We start from the raw sequence: 19440 nt of genomic DNA, 5'->3' as shown, positions 1-19440 counted from the left end.
ACACAGAGAAACCCCATCTGAATAAAAATTCTACTTTGTGCCTGGGAATGGTGGTGCATGTCTTTAGTCCCAGTACTTGGGAAGCAGAGGCAGGTGGATTTTTGAGTTCGAGGCCAGCCTGGTCTACAGAGTGAGTTCCAGGACAGCCAGGGCTATACAGAGAAACCCTGTCTCGAAAAAACAAACAAACAAACAAAAAAACAAAAAAAAAACCCCTACTTTGACAGTCTGTTTTGGTTAGTTCTTAAGCAGTGGAGCCTGGCCTTGAACACACCATGTAGCAAAGAATGACCCTGTACTCTGATCCTCCTGCCTCTGTGTCTCAAGTGCTAGAATTATGGGCACATGCTATCAATCCAGGAATATCTCCTCACTGAGGCAGGTAAACATAGGCTTAGAAATCTGTTTGGGCTGTATACATACCCACCTCCTCACAATGTACCTAGAAATCTGTTACTCGGTCTTCAGGGAGCTATACACACACACTTCAAACACAGAGTTTTCTCTTCTCTAGACAACCCTCATTTGTAGACCATTTCCATTCAATCTTTGGGGAGTAAGGGGCAGAACTGTCCTGAACTAGTTTTGGGCACATGTAAAATAGGGCAGACTGTGTGTCCCCTGAGTGAACTTTTTTTTGTTTTTGTTCTTTGTTTTTTTGTGTTTTGTTTTCTCGAGACAGGGTTTCTCTGTGTAGCCCTGGCTGTCCTGGTACTCACACTGTAGACCATGCTGACTTCGAACTCAGAAATCCGCCTATGTCTGTCTGCCTCCCAAGTGCTGGGATTACAGGTGTGTGCCACCACCGCCCGGCTACCTTTTTTTTTTTCTTTTGTGATTCTGTGGACCAAACTTGAAGCCTCTGCATGCTAGAAACTGTTCTACCACTGAGCTGCATCTTCCCATTCCTCTATAGAATTAACTTTTTCTTCTTTTTAGAAACAGAATTTGATATAGCTCAGGCTGTCCTGGAACTCCTGACTCTCTTCTTTCTACCCCCCAAATTCTAGAATTATATAAGCTACCACACCAGGGTATTTAATATAGGAGTTTCTATAGGTTGATGTGGTGGTTTGAATATGCTTGGCCAAGGGAGTGGTGCTATTAGGAGGTATGGCCTTGTTGGAGTAGGTGTGGTCTTGTTGGAAGAAGTGTGTCACTGTGTGGGTGGGCTTTGGGACCCTCCTCCTAGTTGCCCATGTGACAGTCTTTTGTTTGCCTTTAGAACAAGATGTAGAACTCTCAGCTCCTCCAGGATCATGCATGCCTGGATGCTGCTGTGCTCCCACCTTGATGATAATGGCCTGAACCTCTGTAAGCCAGCCCCAATTAAATGTTGTCTTTATAAGAGCTGCCTTGGGTCTGGGGAGATGCAATGCATGTATGTGCTATGGCACACATGTGGAGTTTGGAGAACCACCTTGGGTCTTGGTCCCTATCTTCTACCTTGAGACAGACTCTGTTGTTGCTGTTGATTATGCCAGGATATCTGACCCACAAGCTCTGAGAGTTTCCTGCTGCCTCCCAACTGCCCATAGCAGCACTGGGATTATAGGTAATCCCAGCTTTACATGGGTTTTGGTACATTTAGTATTCACACTTGTTCAGCACATACTTTTAACCACTGACATCTACTCAGCCCCTGATTGTCTTTTGTTTGAGGCAAGGTCTCAAGATGTAGCCTTCACTGGTTGGAACTCTATGTGGTCCACACTGGCCTCAAACTCGCAATGGTACTCCTCTCTCAGTCTCCCAGATATTGGTTTCAGGCACATGCCACCACATCTGGTAAATTCTCCTTCCTTAGTGGTCTCTGATATTTCCTTTATAAAGCAGTAGGAAGATCTTGGGAGAGTCAAGAGACAAGACCATTAGCTTCCCTCTGGGCTTGGCTTCCTGTCTAAAAAGAATCAGTGGTTCTGTACTGGATGTTCTCCAAGTTTCTGTAGGGCACCAGTATGCTGTCCTCTCATGAGAATTTAAGGATACAGGTTGATGCAGCCCACCTTGCTCCATGAGAAGAGGTCTCAGCTGAAGGAATACAGGGATGCCAGAGCCACAAGAGTTCCACCTTCCCATCCTAGAGGAAGCAGAGGTGAAGAATAGATAACTCCCCTATCTCCCTAGGGCAATAGGAGAGTGTCTGCAAGTTTGGAGAGGCTCACTGGGTTCCTCTCATGAGAGGAACACATGTTGCTCCTCCAGAGGACCTGGCTTGATTCCCAGCACCCACAAGGTAGTTTACAACCATCCATAACTACAATTCCAGAGGATCTGATGTCCTCTTCTAACCTCCAAGAGCATTAAGCGCACACACGGTACACAGACATACAGGCTACATAGTGGTGGGAAGCACCTGAGACGGAAGTGGGCCATAGTTAAAGGAGGTCGAAGCAGGGCGAGGGTGGGGAGGGGCTATCTGAAGAAATTGCGTGGTGGGGACTAGGACATTTGAGTCCTGAGAACATCTTTTAACTTCATGGCCCTGAGACTTTTCATCCCTATTATTTACTATTCACAAATCAAACATTGTACCTTAGAGTTACTGAAATAAAATGACTTAATTATGCAATCATTGTGAGCTAGAAGAAAGAGGGCCTGCCTCTTCCTCAAGGAATTTTATTTTTCCACATAGCAGAGGTTTATTGGGGGTAGGGAGATGGAGACAAAGGGAAAAGAGGGGGGAGGAATTTTTTTTAGATAGATTTTTTTTAAAAAAAAAAAGTTAAAATTAGACTTATATATTTTATGTAAGGTTTTGTCTGCATGTATGTCTGTGTACCATGTGTGTGCTTAATGCCCTTAGAGGTTAGAAGAGGACATCAGATCCTCTGGAACTGGAGTTATGGATGGTTGTGAACTACCTTGTAGGTGCTGGGAATCAAGCCAGGTCCTCTGAAGGAGCAACATGTGTTCTTACCCAGTGAGCCATCTCTCCAGCCCATGGATACACAGTCCGTAGATGGCAGAAATAACTTGGCTGGTGGGCATGTGTACTGTATGCCTTCCCCAGTCCTGTTGATGGCCACCACTGCCACCCTAGGGTCCAGCCACCAAAATTGACAGCACAGCAGAAGTTTTCAAAATCTCAAATTATATATGTAATATGTAACTATATGTATGCATTTACAAATGTATATATAAATATATGTAGGACTAGTAACAGCATTATGTTCTGAATTAACATCAGCAACAGCTTTTCCAGGTTCTAAAGTTATGTGAACAAAACTGAACAGATAAAAATACATGGAATGCTTTATAGATTTACACGCCATCCCTCTGAGGGGCCTTGCTAATCACTGCATCTTCCCACTTTTAATTTTTGTGCCGCCAAAGTAAGCAAAGGACGTTCCTCCGGCCTCAGCTCTCAAGGTGGGAGACTTACAGGCTTATGGGTGCCTATCAACACTTTCCACTGCAGCATCAATCCTACCAAGCTGGGGACTGCACTAAGGAGCTCTCACAAGCTAGGCAAGCCCTCTGCAGAGCTATACCCCCACGTTGAGAGCTTCTCTCTGAAACACAAGGAAGCATTTAGGGACTTAACTCTTGCTCTCACTCCCAGCCCAGAGTGTGCCTTGCTTTATCTTCTATCACTGGCTTTGGTCATGGAGATTCAAAGAGTTTGTTATAGGGGTTGGAGAAGTGGCACAGCAGCTAAGAGCATGTGTGCTCTTTTAGAGATACCTAGCACCAACTGTAAGTGTTTACAGCTTTGTTCCAAGAGGTATCCTGCCAGGCAGTGGTGGTACACAGGAGGCAGAGGCAGGCGGATTTCTGAGTTCGAGGCCAGCCTGGTGTACAGAGTGAGTTCCAGGACAGCCAGGGCTATATAGAGAAATCCTGTCTCAAAACAACAAAACAAAACAAAACAAAACAAACAAACAAACAAACAAAAACCAAAAACCCAACAAACCCCAAGAGGTCTCCTGGCAATCAGGAACCAAGGAATACCACAAAGTCACACCACACAACTAACCTCACATAATGGATTTATTGAGAGGGACAAACCCTGGCGTGTGGCTGCCTCTGCTGGGGGAGGGGAGGAGAAAAGAAGCAGCAGGGAACTGGTCAGAAGACAGGACCTTTGTAGGGTTCCTAGGGAGGGCTGTGTGTGGGACCCGTGAAACTTTTGTGGCCTGATCTTAGGGGTTGGTGGGATTTTTGTGCTCAGGGATTGGTGGGATTCTGTGTCTTGACCCTGGCTTGGGCTAGATGTCAAGTCAGGGAGAGGGTGTTTTTCCCTTTACACCCATTATTTTTTTTTATTTTTTTATTTTTTTTGGTTTTTCGAGACAGGGTTTCTCTGAGTAGCCCTGGCTGTCCTTGAACTCACTCTGTAGACCAGGCTAGCCTCGAACTCAGAAATCCACCTGCCTCTGCCTCCTAAGTGCTGGGATTAAAGGCGTGCGCCACCACTGCCCGGCCCTTTACACCCATTTTTGGCAGCTTATAACTGCCTGTAACTCTAACTCCAGGAACCCATCACCCTCTCCTGGCCTCAGCAGCACTTGCACACATGAGTCATAGACTCACAAACACATTCAGAAAATTAAAAAGAAAGGGATTAATAATTGTTTGGTTTCAGACCCCAGGACAAGGGGTTGAAGTGCATATTTAACATACCAGAGCAGTCCTGGCCTCCAGGTTCTCTCAGCATCCCCCAGTCCCTTCCTGGTGTACCTGCCCTCAACCCTGAACTCTCCAGCCCAGGGACTGGGCTGCCATTCCCCCAGAGGCTCCTCCCTATATAATGCAGACATTTTTGTCTCTCCTCTCTCTCCTCTCTCCCTCCTTCTCTCTTTGCACATGTGCTCTTTCTTTCTTTTCCCCCTTTCCTCTCTCTCTTCCCATGGTGACTTCCCTGTCCTCCTTCCTTGGTGGACTGAGAACTCAGCTGAGAGCAACTTTCCAATAAACCTGCATTTAATATAATCGAATCTGGCTTGTATTGGCTCATTTCACCAACAGAGAAATAACTTATCAATAATAATAATGATGATGATGATGATGATGATGATGATGATGATGATTTTGTTTCTCCTCCAAATAAAGCTGGATGAACAAACTCATTTGGCCCAGCTAAAATGAGCCAACCCTACTTCCACAGTCTTTCCCAAGACCATTACTTAGCTTTAAAGCATTTCCCGCCTCATGTTGCGTGGAAGGTGAGTTCCAAAGCCCAAGTCTAGCTTTGTTCCCCTTTGACAGATTTCTATTTTGGCAGGCTTTCTCTGGGGTGTGTGTGAGGGGCATTGAGCAAGCAAGCCTTACACAAGCTAGTCAGGGCTTTCTCTCCCATTGAGTTTCATCTCTAGCTCTCAGGCTGTGTGTGTGCATGTGTGTGCATGTGTGTGTATGGTACACGACTGCAGCCAGCTCTGTCTGTCCTCGGAGCACAGAACCTTCCTTCTCTACTCCATTTCTTTCTGTTCTCTCACTTTGCTGGGGCCTGTTGCCCTGTTGACAGGTGAGCTGGATATTTCTGTTATTTTTAGCTCTACACTTCCCTGCAAACTGGCAGATTCTAGGAATCTCTCCTCCTTTCTGTTCCTGGTAGATTGCCCCTGGACTGGACATACACGGTCTTACCACAAGGAATCTAGTTACTCTTTAACAGTTAGATGGATCCTCCTACCTGCAGGCTCCACGCAGCTCCTAACTGCTGAGCTCTCCACCTCCATTCCTCCATGGGGTGCTTTGTGCTCTGCTTGTTGCTGACTAGTCTAAATTTTGTAGTAGGCAGGGGCTCCTCATGATCTTACCTCAGCCCAGGTATCTCTTACCTTAGCTCTCAAGGAACCTGGACCAGTAACCTTAAATCAGTGTGCATATTTCAAGTTAAGTGGCTTCCTCTCTTTAATTTCTGTAATAATCAAAATTTCAGCCTTTTTTTTTTCTGACCTCGTTCATACCAGTGACCTACCTGAAAATACTGAAACCATTTCCTTTTAGACCTTCACTCACCTCTTACCATTTTCTAAATGCCTGATTCATAACTGACAACTGATGTATATTACAAGAATTTTCTCCTGCTCGGAAACTAGGTAATGTCCACCCTGCTCCCTTGCTAAGGTTCCAATGACAAGGAGTTCGATCCTATTTACTGGACTTACACACTGAGCATACCTGGGTGGTTCCTGACAGGAGAGGAGATACAAAGCTACACTGGAAAGTCCTTGCCTAGCAGGGATGATGGCTCCCCACTAGCCACATGGATGGCGTTCCCTACCTTAGTCTTCCCCAGCACATAGACTTTAGGCTCTCCCTGAGATCACCAGGCAACATGCAATTAGCTGGAGAGTGTCTGGATACTGGACACTTAGGCTGGAGTCCCATGGCCCTCCTACCCACTCCATCCATGAAGGAGTGTCAAACAATGGAGAAGTCCAATTGGGATGATCTTTTGCAAATAGGCACAGCTGAAACATGGAGATGGCTGCTGCTTTGCTCTGAGGGTAGCATACAATTTATGTATAAGTAAGTACAACTTTAATTTTTTTTTTTTTTTTTTTGGTTTTTCGAGACAGGGTTTCTCTGTGTAGCCCTGGCTGTCCTGGAACTCACTCTGTAGACCAGGCTGGCCTCGAACTCAGAAATCTGCCTGCCTCTGCCTCCCAAGTGCTAGGATTAAAGGCGCGCGCCACCACCGCCCGGCACAACTTTAATTTTTAATGAAATCTTGTTGTGGTTATTGTTGTTGTTGTGGTGGTGGTAGTAGTGTGTGTATATATGTATATATCACAGCACATCTGTGGCAGACAGAGGTCAACTCTGAGGAGCCAAATCTCTCTTTCCACCTTTAGATGTCTGGGGAACAAACTCAGCTTGCCAGGCTTTCATGGCAAGTGCCATTACCTATGAGCCATCTTGTTGGCCCTAATTTATATATATATACATATATATGTATATATGTATATATATGTATATATATATACATACATACATATATGTATACATATATGTATGTATATATAGGACTGTGAGTTCTTTTGGTGATGTTGAGACTCAGACCCAAGTGACCTGGGCTTTTACAAGCACGTACAGTTATATAACTAGCCATCATTACAATAAAGTTACAGGTTATTCCCATCAAATAAAAAACATGCATTCTTTGTGTTTTTTCCAGAGAATCCCTTCTTCCCATCCCTCATTCCTAGCAGTCTCTAGAGGCTACACCCTTTAAGTGTTGTTTTTTGCACTTTCCCCTGCGGGCCTCATCTGTATTCTCAGAACTTTCTAACATTGAATGGTAATCTCCTTAAAGACAAAGAGAAGATTGTAATCTTCAATTTTATATTGTTTAAGTGTACATTTCAAGTGTAGCCGGGCATAGTAGGGTGTGCTTGAACTCATAGAACAGGGAGCTGAGGGGAGTTTGAAGCCATCCTCAACTACACAGTGAATCTGAGGCCAGCCTGAGTTCCATGAGAACCTATCTCAAAATAGCAAAACAAACCTACCCTTCTTCCTGAAAACCCAGATCAAGGTCCACATACATTTATTAAGTGCCAGGTCATGTATATCTGAAAAAGAATGAGAATGAGGGAGAAAAAAAGAGAAAAAGAAGGGAAAAAACAGAAGGGCTGGAGAGATTCAGTAGGTTGCCAAGCCTGCTATTCTGAGCTAAATCTCAGAATTCATTTGCTGAGACAATCAAGTCCTAAAACTTGTTCTCTGCCCTTCTCAGATGTATTCCCTGACATGTACCCCTATACACCCACACATCTCTGCCCTCAAATGTGTCCCTTGACATGTACTCCTTATACACTCACACATCCAAGCTCTCACATGTATGCCCTGACTTGTAGCTCTCCCCATATACCCACACACACAATAAATAAATGAAAGGAGGAGGAAGAAGAAGCAGCAGCGCTGGAGAGATAGCTCAGTTAAAAGTAATCATTACTCTTGCAGAAGATGAGAACTCTATTCTGAGGACCCTCTGTAACTTTAGCTCCAGGTGGTCCAATTCCCTCTTCTGGTCTCCCCTGGATAACAGCACACAAGTGTAAATACCTCTACATGCAAACACATACATATATAAAAAATAAATTTTTTTCCCTTTTTCTTTTTAAAAGAAAGTAGGAGGTCGTTCTGCTTTGTCTGTAATGCTGAGACTCAAACCCAAGCTTCATTCATGATATATCTGTGCTTGGGTGCTGGTCATACCTCTACCCTCCAGAACTACTCAACGACAGGACAGTTAGAGTATACAGCATTTTAATGAGTTATTCTGATTGTAAAAATTTTGTTTTTGAGTGAGTTTTGTATAAAGCTTAAGTTAGAACTTACTATGTAGCTTAGACTCTCCTCAAATTTCCATCAATCCACCTGTCTCAGCCTTTCCAGTGCTAGATTACAAATGTGAGCCACCAATATTTGGATTATTTTGAGTTATTAATCTAAACTATTGGTAAAAACTTAAACATGAAATATGCTAAAATTTGCACCAGCAAAACTTGTTACAGGTATGTTTGGGGGCTGGGTAGATGGCTTGGTGGGTAAAGTGTTGCATACACACTTTACTCAAGGATCCTTCATCCCATGTGAAAACCAATGACGCACAGCCAATGCACTCATGCTGGAGTACAGACAGAAGGATCCAGGAGCTCACTGGCTAGCCAGTATACCCAACTGGTGATCGTGCTCCAAAGCTCCAGGTTCTTTTTGAGAGCAGGTTCAGTGAGAGACCTGGTCTCAAAAAACAAAGCAGAGAGTGGCAGAAGAAGGAAGGCATGTGAGGTTGATCTTTAGCCTTTATATAGGGACACATGGTCACACAAGGTCTGCAGATGCACAGACACACATACATGAGAGATGGGGGTTGGGGCAGAGAGGGACAAAGAAAGAGGGAACAAGAGAGATTAGTTTAAGATACATCTAAGAGTTAGGAGTAGTGGCACATGCTAATTTTCTTTTTTATATGAGTGTTTTAGGTGTATGTATGTATGTACACCACCTACATGCAGTCCCTGGAGAGGCCAGAAAAAAGGCCTCTAGTATGAAACCAGAGTTATAGATGGCTGTGAGTCACTATGTGGGTTCTGGGAACCTAACCTGGGTCCTCTGCAAAAGCAGGAAGAGTTCATAACCTCTGAGCCATCTCTTCAGTCCTGTGAGAAGGAGTCTTCAATATCAATAACACCTACGCTGTAGTAGGATAAAGGAAGCTGGCACTCACTACTCCACAGCCAAGAGTTTCTAATCTATTTGCATAGTAACTAAGATATGAACTTTTCTGTTGTCCACATACACAGGTACAGTAAGGCTTTGGGGGTGTAAGGGAAGGACTGTGCTATATACTTCACACTGTTCTGTTTGTCAATTAGGTTAAAGGTTACTAGAAGATAATTTGTTGGGAAATGAAATAGTTAATGTAAGAAAGGTGAGATGGCTTAGTGGGTAAGAGCACTGAGTTCAATTCCCAGCAACCACATGGTGGCTCACAACCATCTGTAATGGGATCAGATGCCCTCTTCTGGTGTGTCTGAAGACAGCTACAGTGTACTCATATAAAGATAAATAAATAATTTAAAAAATAAACAAATAAATAAAATAAAAAACCAAAACTAAACCCCAAACGATAACAAAAAGCCCCCAAACCTAGGTATGTATGGTCTGATAAGGCTGTCAGAACACATGGAAGAACTCCAGAGGGATGTCTAAAGATGTTCTGAGTATATGGCTAGATATGAGAACAGCCTCTTTTGCATATTTTGGTGTCACAGAAATTCAGAAATTAAATCTACAGTTGGCCTCAGGAGATAATATTCTTGCTTAGAACAAGTTGGAAGATAAACTTTGAACAGTGTATTATCCTATGCCCTTTGTAATAAATAACCCAAGATAATGCGTTAAAGTTTAGTGGAGATTTAAATTCCTGAGCTGATTAAAGTTAAGACCATTAGGTCTAAAAAAAAAAGTATTATTATTAGTTCTGGAGTCTGTAAAGAGTTTCATGGCTTAAAAAAACACTACTGCCCAATTTTGCAGAAGGACACAGAATTAGTACTAACTAATAAAAAAACAAACAGCAGCAAAAACAACTGCAAAACCCCCCAAAACTTAATAACCCAACCCAACCCAACCCCCCAACAAACAATTCAACTTTTAAGTCTAGGCCTCAAGTAAGAAGACTGGTTAAGGCTGGCTTTAGCCTGTGTCTCACACTGTGGAGCCTTTAAAGGTTGGGAAGTGGAGATGGAGGAGCAGTTTCAGACAGGTAAATCTGGGTGTGTGTGCAAATGGATGGGGGAAGAAGAGAGACTAGAGCAGGGTCCATTTGCAGCTATTGCAACATCTTGTTGCTAGAGTAAAACGGTAAAAAAAAAAAAAAAAAAAAAAAAAAAAAAGAAAATGAAAAAAAAATTAGAAAAGGAGTTGGGTGAGTGAGAAAGCGCAAGGTCCACAGAAGCGGCTTGAGTTTCCGGCTGTCCTTAGAGCAGCCCAAGACCCTGATGGTGTTGGCCTCTGGGGTCTTGCCAGAGCAGAGCTTCTCAAGCTGTCTCCATCCCTCCTCACTTGGTCCCAGGGTTCCTGAGATCTCCCCCTCCCCCTCTGCTGCGGCACCGCCCTCCGCCGGGTTCTTTCCTCCTCCCCTCCCGGTGGGGCACAGACTCGCCCTGCTGCCACGTCTCACTGATGACATCAACACAGCCTGGTCGGCCTCAGCCAATCCGCTAGGGGGAGTCCGAGCGAAGTCCTAGCCAGCAGGCCAGCGGGGAGGGGAGCAGGAAGGGCGGAGTGTGGGGTGAGGGAATCGGGACGGGGCGGGCGACAAGCTCGCAAGTACGCATGCGTTCAGGGCGCGGGGCCTAGTGGGAAGCTGAGTGCAGGCTGCCCTCGGCTCCGTCAGGGTGCCCAGCGCGTGGTGTGCTCACGACTCTCTTTCCCAGCGTGCCGCGCGACGCTGCCGCCCTCTGGGCCGCGACAGGCCCCTTGGCCTAGGCTTCCCCAGTTCCTGGTTCGCCGGCGGCCATTTTGGGTGGAAGCGATCTCTGAGTGGCGGCGGCTGCTGATTGTGTTCTAAGGGTCGGAGTGGGGTCGACGTTTGCTCTACCGGAACAGCTTAGCTCATTCCTTCCCTTCCATTACCCGTGGCGCGGAGAGTTGGGGCGGCGGCTGCGTCAGCAAGGGCGGTGGCGGCGGCGGCAGCTGCAGTGACATGTCCAGCATGAATCCCGAATAGTGAGTGCAGGAGAGCCGGGGCGGGCCGGGGTGAGAGCGTCCGGCCGGGGGTGAGGGGCGCGGGGAGGCTCGCCGCGCAACGATGGGAAGGTCGGCTGGGCGAACGAGACGGAGCTGCCCGAGGGCCCCATTGTCTGAAGGCCGAGGGCCGCAGCGGGGAGGGGTCGGGCCTGCAGGCCGGGTCCTGGGCGCAGCCGGCGAGGGGCTAGCTGCCGCGGCTGGGCGTTGGGGAATGGGCCTCGGACAGCAGCCAGGAGGGGCGCGTTTCTGGAGGCAGTGACGGCTGGAGGAGGACTTGTTTTTAAGGGGAGGTAGGTGGGAGAGCTGTGCTAGAGGGCACTGTCAGACCCTGCGCCGGCTCTGCGGAGCTGTCAACGTCGGCAGGGAGGAAACCAGCTTTACTTGTAAATTCCGAGCTTGTTAGAGCTCTCTCGGTTGGGTTTCAGGTAATATGGATGCTTCTTGGGACTGCGAGGGCTTGAGGGGGATGAGGAGATGGTGAGAAGCTATTTACAATGTTTAGTTTCCTTTTGGGCTTGTCTCATGGAAGAGTTCTTTAAGACTTGTGAGATGTGACCCTTATAATAAAATCCTGAACACTTGTGAAATGTTTGTTTTAGGGGACACATGAGTCTCCCAGTCACCTTTTGTCTCCACTAGGTTAAGAACAACAGCAACAAAACTGAACTAAAAATAAACTAGAAATGTCTTCCTGGTACCACCAAGTTAAAGTACAAGTTTGCAGACAATTTTGAAAAGAAACTAATGGGGCCTTTTTGATGATAGAGCTGTAGGTTTTAGATTACCTGGTTGAATGCCTGTAGATAGGGAATGAGGTTCCATGACGTGTCATGAAAAGTTAATGCATTCCTTTTTCTTGCTTACTCAAGAAGTCACTATAGCAGATGTGACACACCTGGCACCTTTCATGGGAACTGCTCTTCTCTTTTCTTGGGTAGACATTGTTAGACTCTCTCTTTGAACCTAACTAAAGTTCTCTCCATATATGAAAATAACTTGAAGAGATGTCATTTTTATTATGCTTTTGTGTCAGAAATCTTTTAAGGGAGAGGGGTGTTTGTTTGTTTGTTTGTTTTTAATAAGAGAAATCAGTATTGCCCTAAAAGCTGGGCTTATTTGTTGCTTTGGTCAGTTACCGCTAAGTGTGTCCCCATGAAGAGGTCCATCCGTCAGCTCAGCTGACTTGTCATGTGTGTGTCACATGGCTCTTGCAAAAGACATTCTGAGTTCAAGTTTTCTAAGACTGTGGTTTAATACTGAAACTTTTTTTTTTTTGTCTGTGTTAAGGAGAAGTCTTAGTATCTTGGTCGAATTTTACATACTTTATTTTTATTGTGTGTATGTGTGTGTGATGCATGTGATTGCAGGTGCACAGGTGACACCACGCTTGCGTCAGAGGTCGGGGGACACCTTTTGGGAACTTGTTCTTCCTTTGTGGCTTCAGGGGATTGAACTCAGATAAGCACTTTCCACAGAGATATGTGGTAGGCCCAGGCTTTTGTACTTTAAGAAGCTGGGAATAGTTCATGTGGTGACACACTTGCTGTGTTGGCAGTCCCTCTCCCAGAACAAAATTAGTTTAGTTAAGCAAAGTTGAATTGGGGTTCCTAATTAGATTTTATGGAAACCGAAAAGAACATGAACTTGTTATATTAGGAAGGTTTGTAATTTCTGAGATTCCTGTTCTATCTAAGAAGATTCCTATATGTGTTACATGTGTATTTTAAATATTTTTATTATGCTTCTCAAATTTCCTAATGCTATGACCCTTCAATACAATTCTTCGTGTTGTGGTGACCCCTATCCATAACATTTTCATTGCTACTTCATAACTGTAATTTTGCTACTGTAATGAATCATAATGTAAATATCTGATGTAGGATATCTGGTATGTGACCCCTGTGAAAGGGTCTTTTGACCTCCAAAGGTTGCCACTCACAGGTTGAGGACTGCTGTGGTTAGAGACATCCCCTGGAGCTGGAGTTAGAGTACTTATGACCAGCTGATGTTGGTGCTGGGAATAGAACTAGAGTTTTCTGCAAGAACAATACATATTCGTAACTACTATTTGATCTCTCCAGTCCTTGTTACATGTGTATACATAAATATATATTTGGTTTTTCCAGCCAGGGTTTCTCTGTGTAGCCCTGGCTGTCCTGGAACTCACTCTGTAGACCAGGCTGGCCTCAAACTCAGAAATCCGCCTGCCTCTGCCTCCCAAGTGCTGGGATTAAAGGCATGTGCCACCACTGCCTGGCTATATTTTTTAATACTGTAAGAGATTTAACTAAGTGACAAAAATTTGATGTTACTCAGCCTTTGTTTCTCTTCTTTTATAAACCAGTCATTTTTACCACCTACTAAGGTAGTAGTATGGTTCAGGAGTACAAAAAAATGTTTGTGGACAGCTATCCAGATCATGCTGTAAGAAGGGTAAATCATTTTAAAGTAATCTAGGACTAAGGAGTGTGAACCTTAGTCTCAAGGGGCCTGTGACAGAACATTCAAAGTAGATTCTATACAAGTCAAATCAAATACTAGGAGATACAGCACGCAGATGTGCAGCATGGATCAGAACTGCATGGCTTTAGGAGAGAGTCACTTGTTCTGGACTGTTGGGTTTTGGAAGATTGTTATAGAAGAGACAAGCAAGAAAATTACCAGTGCATCAGTAAGGCAGTTCAGCAGACCTGAAGGCATCTGTCACCTTTAGGAGTTTTATCCTTCAGACCTACATGGTGGAAGGAGAGAACTGGCTCTTGCAGGTTGTTTTCTGGTCTTTCCACATATGCCATCCCCCTCTCCCCCCATAATCTAAAGTACAATGTAAAAAAGAATTATTAGCACAGAAGTGAGCAAGGAAGTGAGCAAGGAAGGGAAAAGAAAGAGGGATGGCTAATATATAGCAAGGATAATTCTTTTTTCTTTCTCCTCCCTTAGTTTTAAGACAAGATCTCACTGTGAAGTAGTCCTGGCTCTCCTGAAACACCCTGTGTAAATGAGGCTGACTTTGTATTTGTAACAGTTTTCCTGTTTCTGCCTCCCAAGTGCTGACATCACAGACACAAGTCACCATGCCCTGAATGGACAGTCATTTAGTCATTCTTTCTGAGTTCTCATGTATGCCAATATCTGGCTTATATTTGCATTGTAGACTATGTAATAAATTGTCCAGGAATTTGAGGAAAGGATTTATGAAACTTGTTTAAGATTAGAGGTGATGATAGCTATTTTATTACTGTCACAAGTACAAGCAATATATCAATAATTATTAAGTTATAATTTGTCTCATTGTGTATTCTTTCTCTGTTTTTATGATCTGAAGAAAGACTAATTTGGGAAAAATCAAAAAACCTGTTATCTTTATGGCAGGAATTAAGGGTAATGTCTGAATCACTTGCATTTAACTGAAAGTGTGATTTGAACTGTGGTACAGTATATGGAAAAGGCCAAAACTTTTTTTTTCTGGAGATCTAAAGAAAGCTTTGACTTTTTACACTTATTGTATGTTTGAAGAGGGGGCACGTGACTGCTACAGTGAATGTATGGAGGTCAGAGAGCAACTTGCAGGAATCAGTTCTCTCTGTCTACTATGCGGGTCCTGGGGATCATCATACTGTCTTTAGTCTTGGCACTGAGATATGTTGCTGGTCCAAGTTTTGATTTTCAGAGCTAGGTAATGAAGCAGGCAGTGATTATTCCAACACACTGATTGAAAATACTAAACAGTGCCAGGGGTGTAGGAGCCTGTACTCTGAGCACTTGAGACAGTGGCAGGAGGATCACTGAAGGTTCCAGGCCACCCTGAATTCACCCAGTAGTGAATTCTAGACTGTCAACAGCTGCTTAGGGATTTTGTCTTGAAAGAGAGAGAGAGACAGAAATAAACACAGACTTAATATTATCTTCATACAAGAAGTATTTGTCATAGTCTATTAGCTTCTAGGGAAGTTCTATTTACTATTTACCTTGAGACAGAGTCTCAAGGATCCCAACCTGGCCTCAAGCTCACTTTATAACTGAGGATGACCTTCAACTTCTGATCCTCTGTGCCTGCTGAGGGCTGAGATGTGAGGTGCTGGCTATTGAACCTTTGTATGTTAAAGGCCAGCATTCTACCAGCTGAGCTCTGTCACTGGCCTTAAACTTGTGTGCATGTGTTCTTGAAGCTGAATGTGTATGAGTGTGGGTGTATGTGTATACATACATGTGTGTGTGCATTTGGTGGTCAGAAGTCAAACTTGGGTTTCATTCCTTAGGAGCTGTCCATTTTATTTATTTTTACCTTTTATTATTTTTATTTTATGTGTGTGAGTGTTTCCCCTTATTGTGTGCATGCAGTGCCCTAGGAGGTCAGAAGAGGCTGTCTGAATTACAGACAGTTGTGGGTTCTCATGTGGTTGCAGGGAACCAAACTGGGGTCTTCTGGAAGGACAGCCAGTGTTCTTAACCACTGAGCCACTTCTCCAGCCCCTGTTTATTTATTTTCTTGAGACAAGGTTTCTCACTGGGACCTGGGGTTCACAGAAATGGCTAGGTTTTCCTTATACCATGTGGGCTCTAAGGATTGAGCTGAAGTCATCAGGCTTGTTTATTAATTAAAGTGACAGAGTAGCATAATATGGTGGCTCATGTGATTCCAGTTCTTGGGAGGTTGAAGCAGGAGGATTACCTGAAGTTTGTGGCCAGGCTGGGCTACATAGTGAATTCCAGACCAGCCTGGGCTTTGTTTTAAAAAGCTAAACCAAACCAAACCTCACTGTGTAGATGGAAATGACTGAATACCCATTTCCCAGATGCTTAGTTTAAAAGTAAGCAGCCTTTCCTGAACTTGTGCAGAGCAGTTTAATGATGGTGATCTTTTCTTTCCATCCCTCCTCCTCTTTAAAATGAGACTCCAGAGTCCCTGAAAATGTTAGCAGTCTTTCATACTTTGCTTTTCTGAAATAGTTAGAGCTGTTTCAATTAAGTGCCTCTCCCTTTTAAGTATTTGATAATAAAACTGAGCTAATCAATTATCTATCTTACAGTGCATTCCTATAATATCATTTCTGGCTTTCATGTAGTTTTTATTAGAGTGTTTTTTTTTCCTGTTTTGTTTGTGAATGTGTATGTGGCTGGTAATCAAATCCAGTACTTGTACATGCCAGGCAGATGGCCTCTGTCATTTTATACTCCAACTATTGGAGAAAAGTAGGAAGAAGAAAAGTAATTAGGACTCTTACTGTGTAGAGTGTGATTTTTAAGTGTCTAGAGCATCACTGTTTGTAATTGTCAGGTAGACAGGCAGCTGTTTGGAATCTTTAACAAATGTTCACTCAGTACCCAGGAGAGTCAGGAGTTTAAAGCCAGTCTTGGTTGCAGGGCAGCCTGGCCTACAGACTTGTCTCAGAGAAAGAGTGGAAGGAAGGGAGAGACAACAAAAACCTGAGTGCCATTATGTGAGCTATTTTAGATGTGCCTTACTCTTTATTACTCTCTGTCTGAATTTCACATAGGAGTTTCTTGGTAAGAGCCATTGGCAGATTGCTCCCTCTACCTTTTAAGGAGAAGGGAGTGGTCAGCCCATTCTTTTTCTGTAGATGTTGGGGCTGAAATTGCCGCTTTGGTACTATAATATGGTTAAATATTTTTAAATAATTGTTTATGTTTATGAGTGTTTTTAACTTCATATTTGTCTGCACCTAATGGATGCCTAGTGTCAGAGGAAGCTAGAAAAGGGAGTTGAATCTCCTGGAACTGGAATTATGGGAATTGAACCTGGATCCTCTGGAACATTCTGCATCCAGTGCTCTTAAATGCTGGGCTATCTCTTCAGCACCCTTAGAATATAATTTAAGGGAAAAAACTCCTGCTTTTCATGCCAACAGGAATTTGAATTTCTGGCTTCCAAGTGCATCCCCCCAACCCTAAAATTTTAAAATTTAAGCCAGATAACATTTAGATAAACATCTACTTTAAATATTCATGGAGAAGTTTTTATTACACACACACACACTCACTTTAAAAAAGATTTAGCCAGCCTGGTCTACAGAGTGAGTTCCAGGACAGCCAGGGCTACACAGAGAAACCCTGTCTCAAAAAACCAAAAAAAAAAAAAAAAAGATTTATTTTTATCTTATGTATATTGGTATATGCATGTCTGTGGGAAGGTATCATATCTGCTGGAGCTGGAGTTATAGGCACTGGTGCTGTGAATTGAACTGAGTCCTTTGTAAGAACAGCCAATGCTCTTAATCAGTGCGTCATCTCCAGCCTGACACCCTTACTTTCTTGCTGGGGATTTTCATAGGTCATTTTCCATAGGCAGTGAGCTTTCTCCCTTTTTTATTTTGAGACAGAGTCAAAGGGGGAGTTCAAGGTGGCCTTAAACTCCCTCTGTAGCTGGGTAGGCCTTGAACTTTTGATCCTCCCCTTTTAGCTTTCCAGGTAACTTGAGATTAAATGCCTGCCACCAGGCTCCAATGGAGAGATTTAAAAACAGGAAAGAAGGTGTTTTGAGTAGGAACTAATGACATGTTCCAGTACTCTTAGAGAAGGCAGAGGAAGTTTGGGACTCTTAGGTACATAGTTGTGACAAGAAGGGTTTGTGAAGTTTACATAGTGGTCCATGCCTATAATTCTAGGCTATCGAGAAGGCTGAGGTAGAATTGTAAACTCCACTTCTAAGTATTAAAATATAGAGATGGCAGCAGCCACAGAATATTAAAGCTATAGTTAGGTCTAAGTAGCCTTTGACCTCTTAAATACTGTGTGGGTTGGTCTTTTTCCTAAGTGTTTAAGTGTATCTGTTTTTCTTTTCTTTTCTTCTTCTTTTTTTTTTTTTTTTTTTTTTTTTTTTTTTTTTTTTTTTTTTTGGTTTTTCGAGATAGGATTTCTCTGTGTAGCCCTGGCTGGCCTCGAACTCAGAAATCCACCTGCCTTTGCCTCCCAAGTGCTGGGATTAAAGACGTGCTCCACCACTGCCTGGCTTCTGTTTTGCTTTTCTCTTTCTTGTTTATTGGATGTTTTTTTTTTTTAATTGGGACTTTAGAAGTTGTGAAGTCTTTCTGAGAGTGAAAAGCCATGGAAGCAAGCCATTGCACTCTTGAACTTGGAGCAGCTATAAGCACTTATGCAAGACCTTCCCACAATTGAACCATTGACTTCCTGTCATGGATTATCAATGCGTTCTCCAACACAGCCTTCTCTGAGAATCCTCAGGAACTAATGTTTGCTGGAGGATATGTTTTTCTCAGTGGTGTAGCCACTGGCAAGGTACCTGTACTCCAGTAAACAACCCTAATGAAACTTGTTTGCTACCCCCATCTCCTATGGAAGTAGAGGGAGGATTAGTTGAAGAGGATCAGTGACCCTTGAGAGTAGGACAAGAGGGCCATGTATGACCAAGATAGATAGGAAATGCCATACTAAAATCCAGTGTAAAATTAATGCATGCTAATAAGTATTTTTGAAAAAGTCAGTCTCAGTTCCAAAGACTTAGTGTCAAAGTTCTATTCCCAGTTTCATGTAAAGAAAAGGACTGATTTGGCTAGATTGGCTGCAAGAAGCCACAGCGATTCTTCGGTCTCCCCAGTGTTGGCATTACAAGTGTGCCGTGCTGTTGTTGGTTGGTTGCTTGGTTGGTTGGTTTGGTGTTTTTTTTTGTTTGTTTTTTTCTGTTTTGTTTTTTCCTTTTGGTTTTTCAAAACAAGGTTTTTCTGTATAGCCCTTACCATCCTGAAACTTGCTTTGTAGACCACCAGGCTGGCCTCAAATTTGGAGCTTCCCAAGTGCTGAGATTAAAGGTGTCAGCCTTCACCACCTGGCTGTTTTTATTTTTTAATTGAAATTTTTAAAATTCTGATTCACTACTGTTTCCATTAATGTTCTTTTTCTGGTCTAGGATTCAATCTAGATTACCATTCTCTATTTATATCACATTTGTTACCTTTGTTCTCTGAGGTCTCTCCTTTTTCATGGTCTTGGCACTTGTTAGGGCTTTTATTTTTTTGAGACGGGATCTTGCTTATGTAGTCATTGTTGACTTGAAGCAGACTGGAAACTTGAAGGAAAGCATTCTGTCTTCAGAGTACTAGAATTATAGACAAGTGCTTGGCTTAATGATTTTGACAGTTATTCTTTCTTTCTTTCTTTCTTTCTCTCTTCCTTCCTTCCTTTTTTTTGTTTTTTCAAGACAGGGTTTCTCTGTATAGCCCTGGCTGTCCTGGAACTCATTCTGTAGACCAG

At 43.4% G+C, this 19440-nt stretch overlaps 1 protein-coding gene and 1 long non-coding RNA gene across 2 annotated transcripts in view; one reads left to right on the top strand and one right to left on the bottom strand.

Moving 5' to 3' along the window:
• Positions 1 to 7501: 7501 nt before the first annotated feature.
• On the bottom strand, positions 7502 to 9079 carry LOC116071339. The gene is made up of 3 exons (XR_004110836.1): positions 9061 to 9079; positions 7910 to 7991; positions 7502 to 7526 (listed from the first exon to the last, which is right to left on the bottom strand). It is a non-coding gene; the product is annotated as an uncharacterized LOC116071339 (long non-coding RNA).
• A 1838-nt stretch (positions 9080 to 10917) lies between these two features.
• The window catches only part of Rab1a (RAB1A, member RAS oncogene family), a 25207-nt gene continuing 16684 nt past the window's right edge, over positions 10918 to 19440 (top strand). The window contains exon 1 of the mRNA XM_031342336.1: positions 10918 to 11190. Coding sequence (XP_031198196.1) covers positions 11168 to 11190 — 23 coding nt within the window. The 5' untranslated portion in view covers positions 10918 to 11167. The remainder of the gene's footprint in view (positions 11191 to 19440) is intronic.

Source organism: Mastomys coucha, unplaced genomic scaffold (assembly GCF_008632895.1).
Source record: "Mastomys coucha isolate ucsf_1 unplaced genomic scaffold, UCSF_Mcou_1 pScaffold22, whole genome shotgun sequence".
NCBI lineage: Eukaryota > Metazoa > Chordata > Mammalia > Rodentia > Muridae > Mastomys > Mastomys coucha.
Note: the sequence above shows the minus strand (reverse complement) of the source record. Positions and strands in the feature narration are given on the sequence as shown.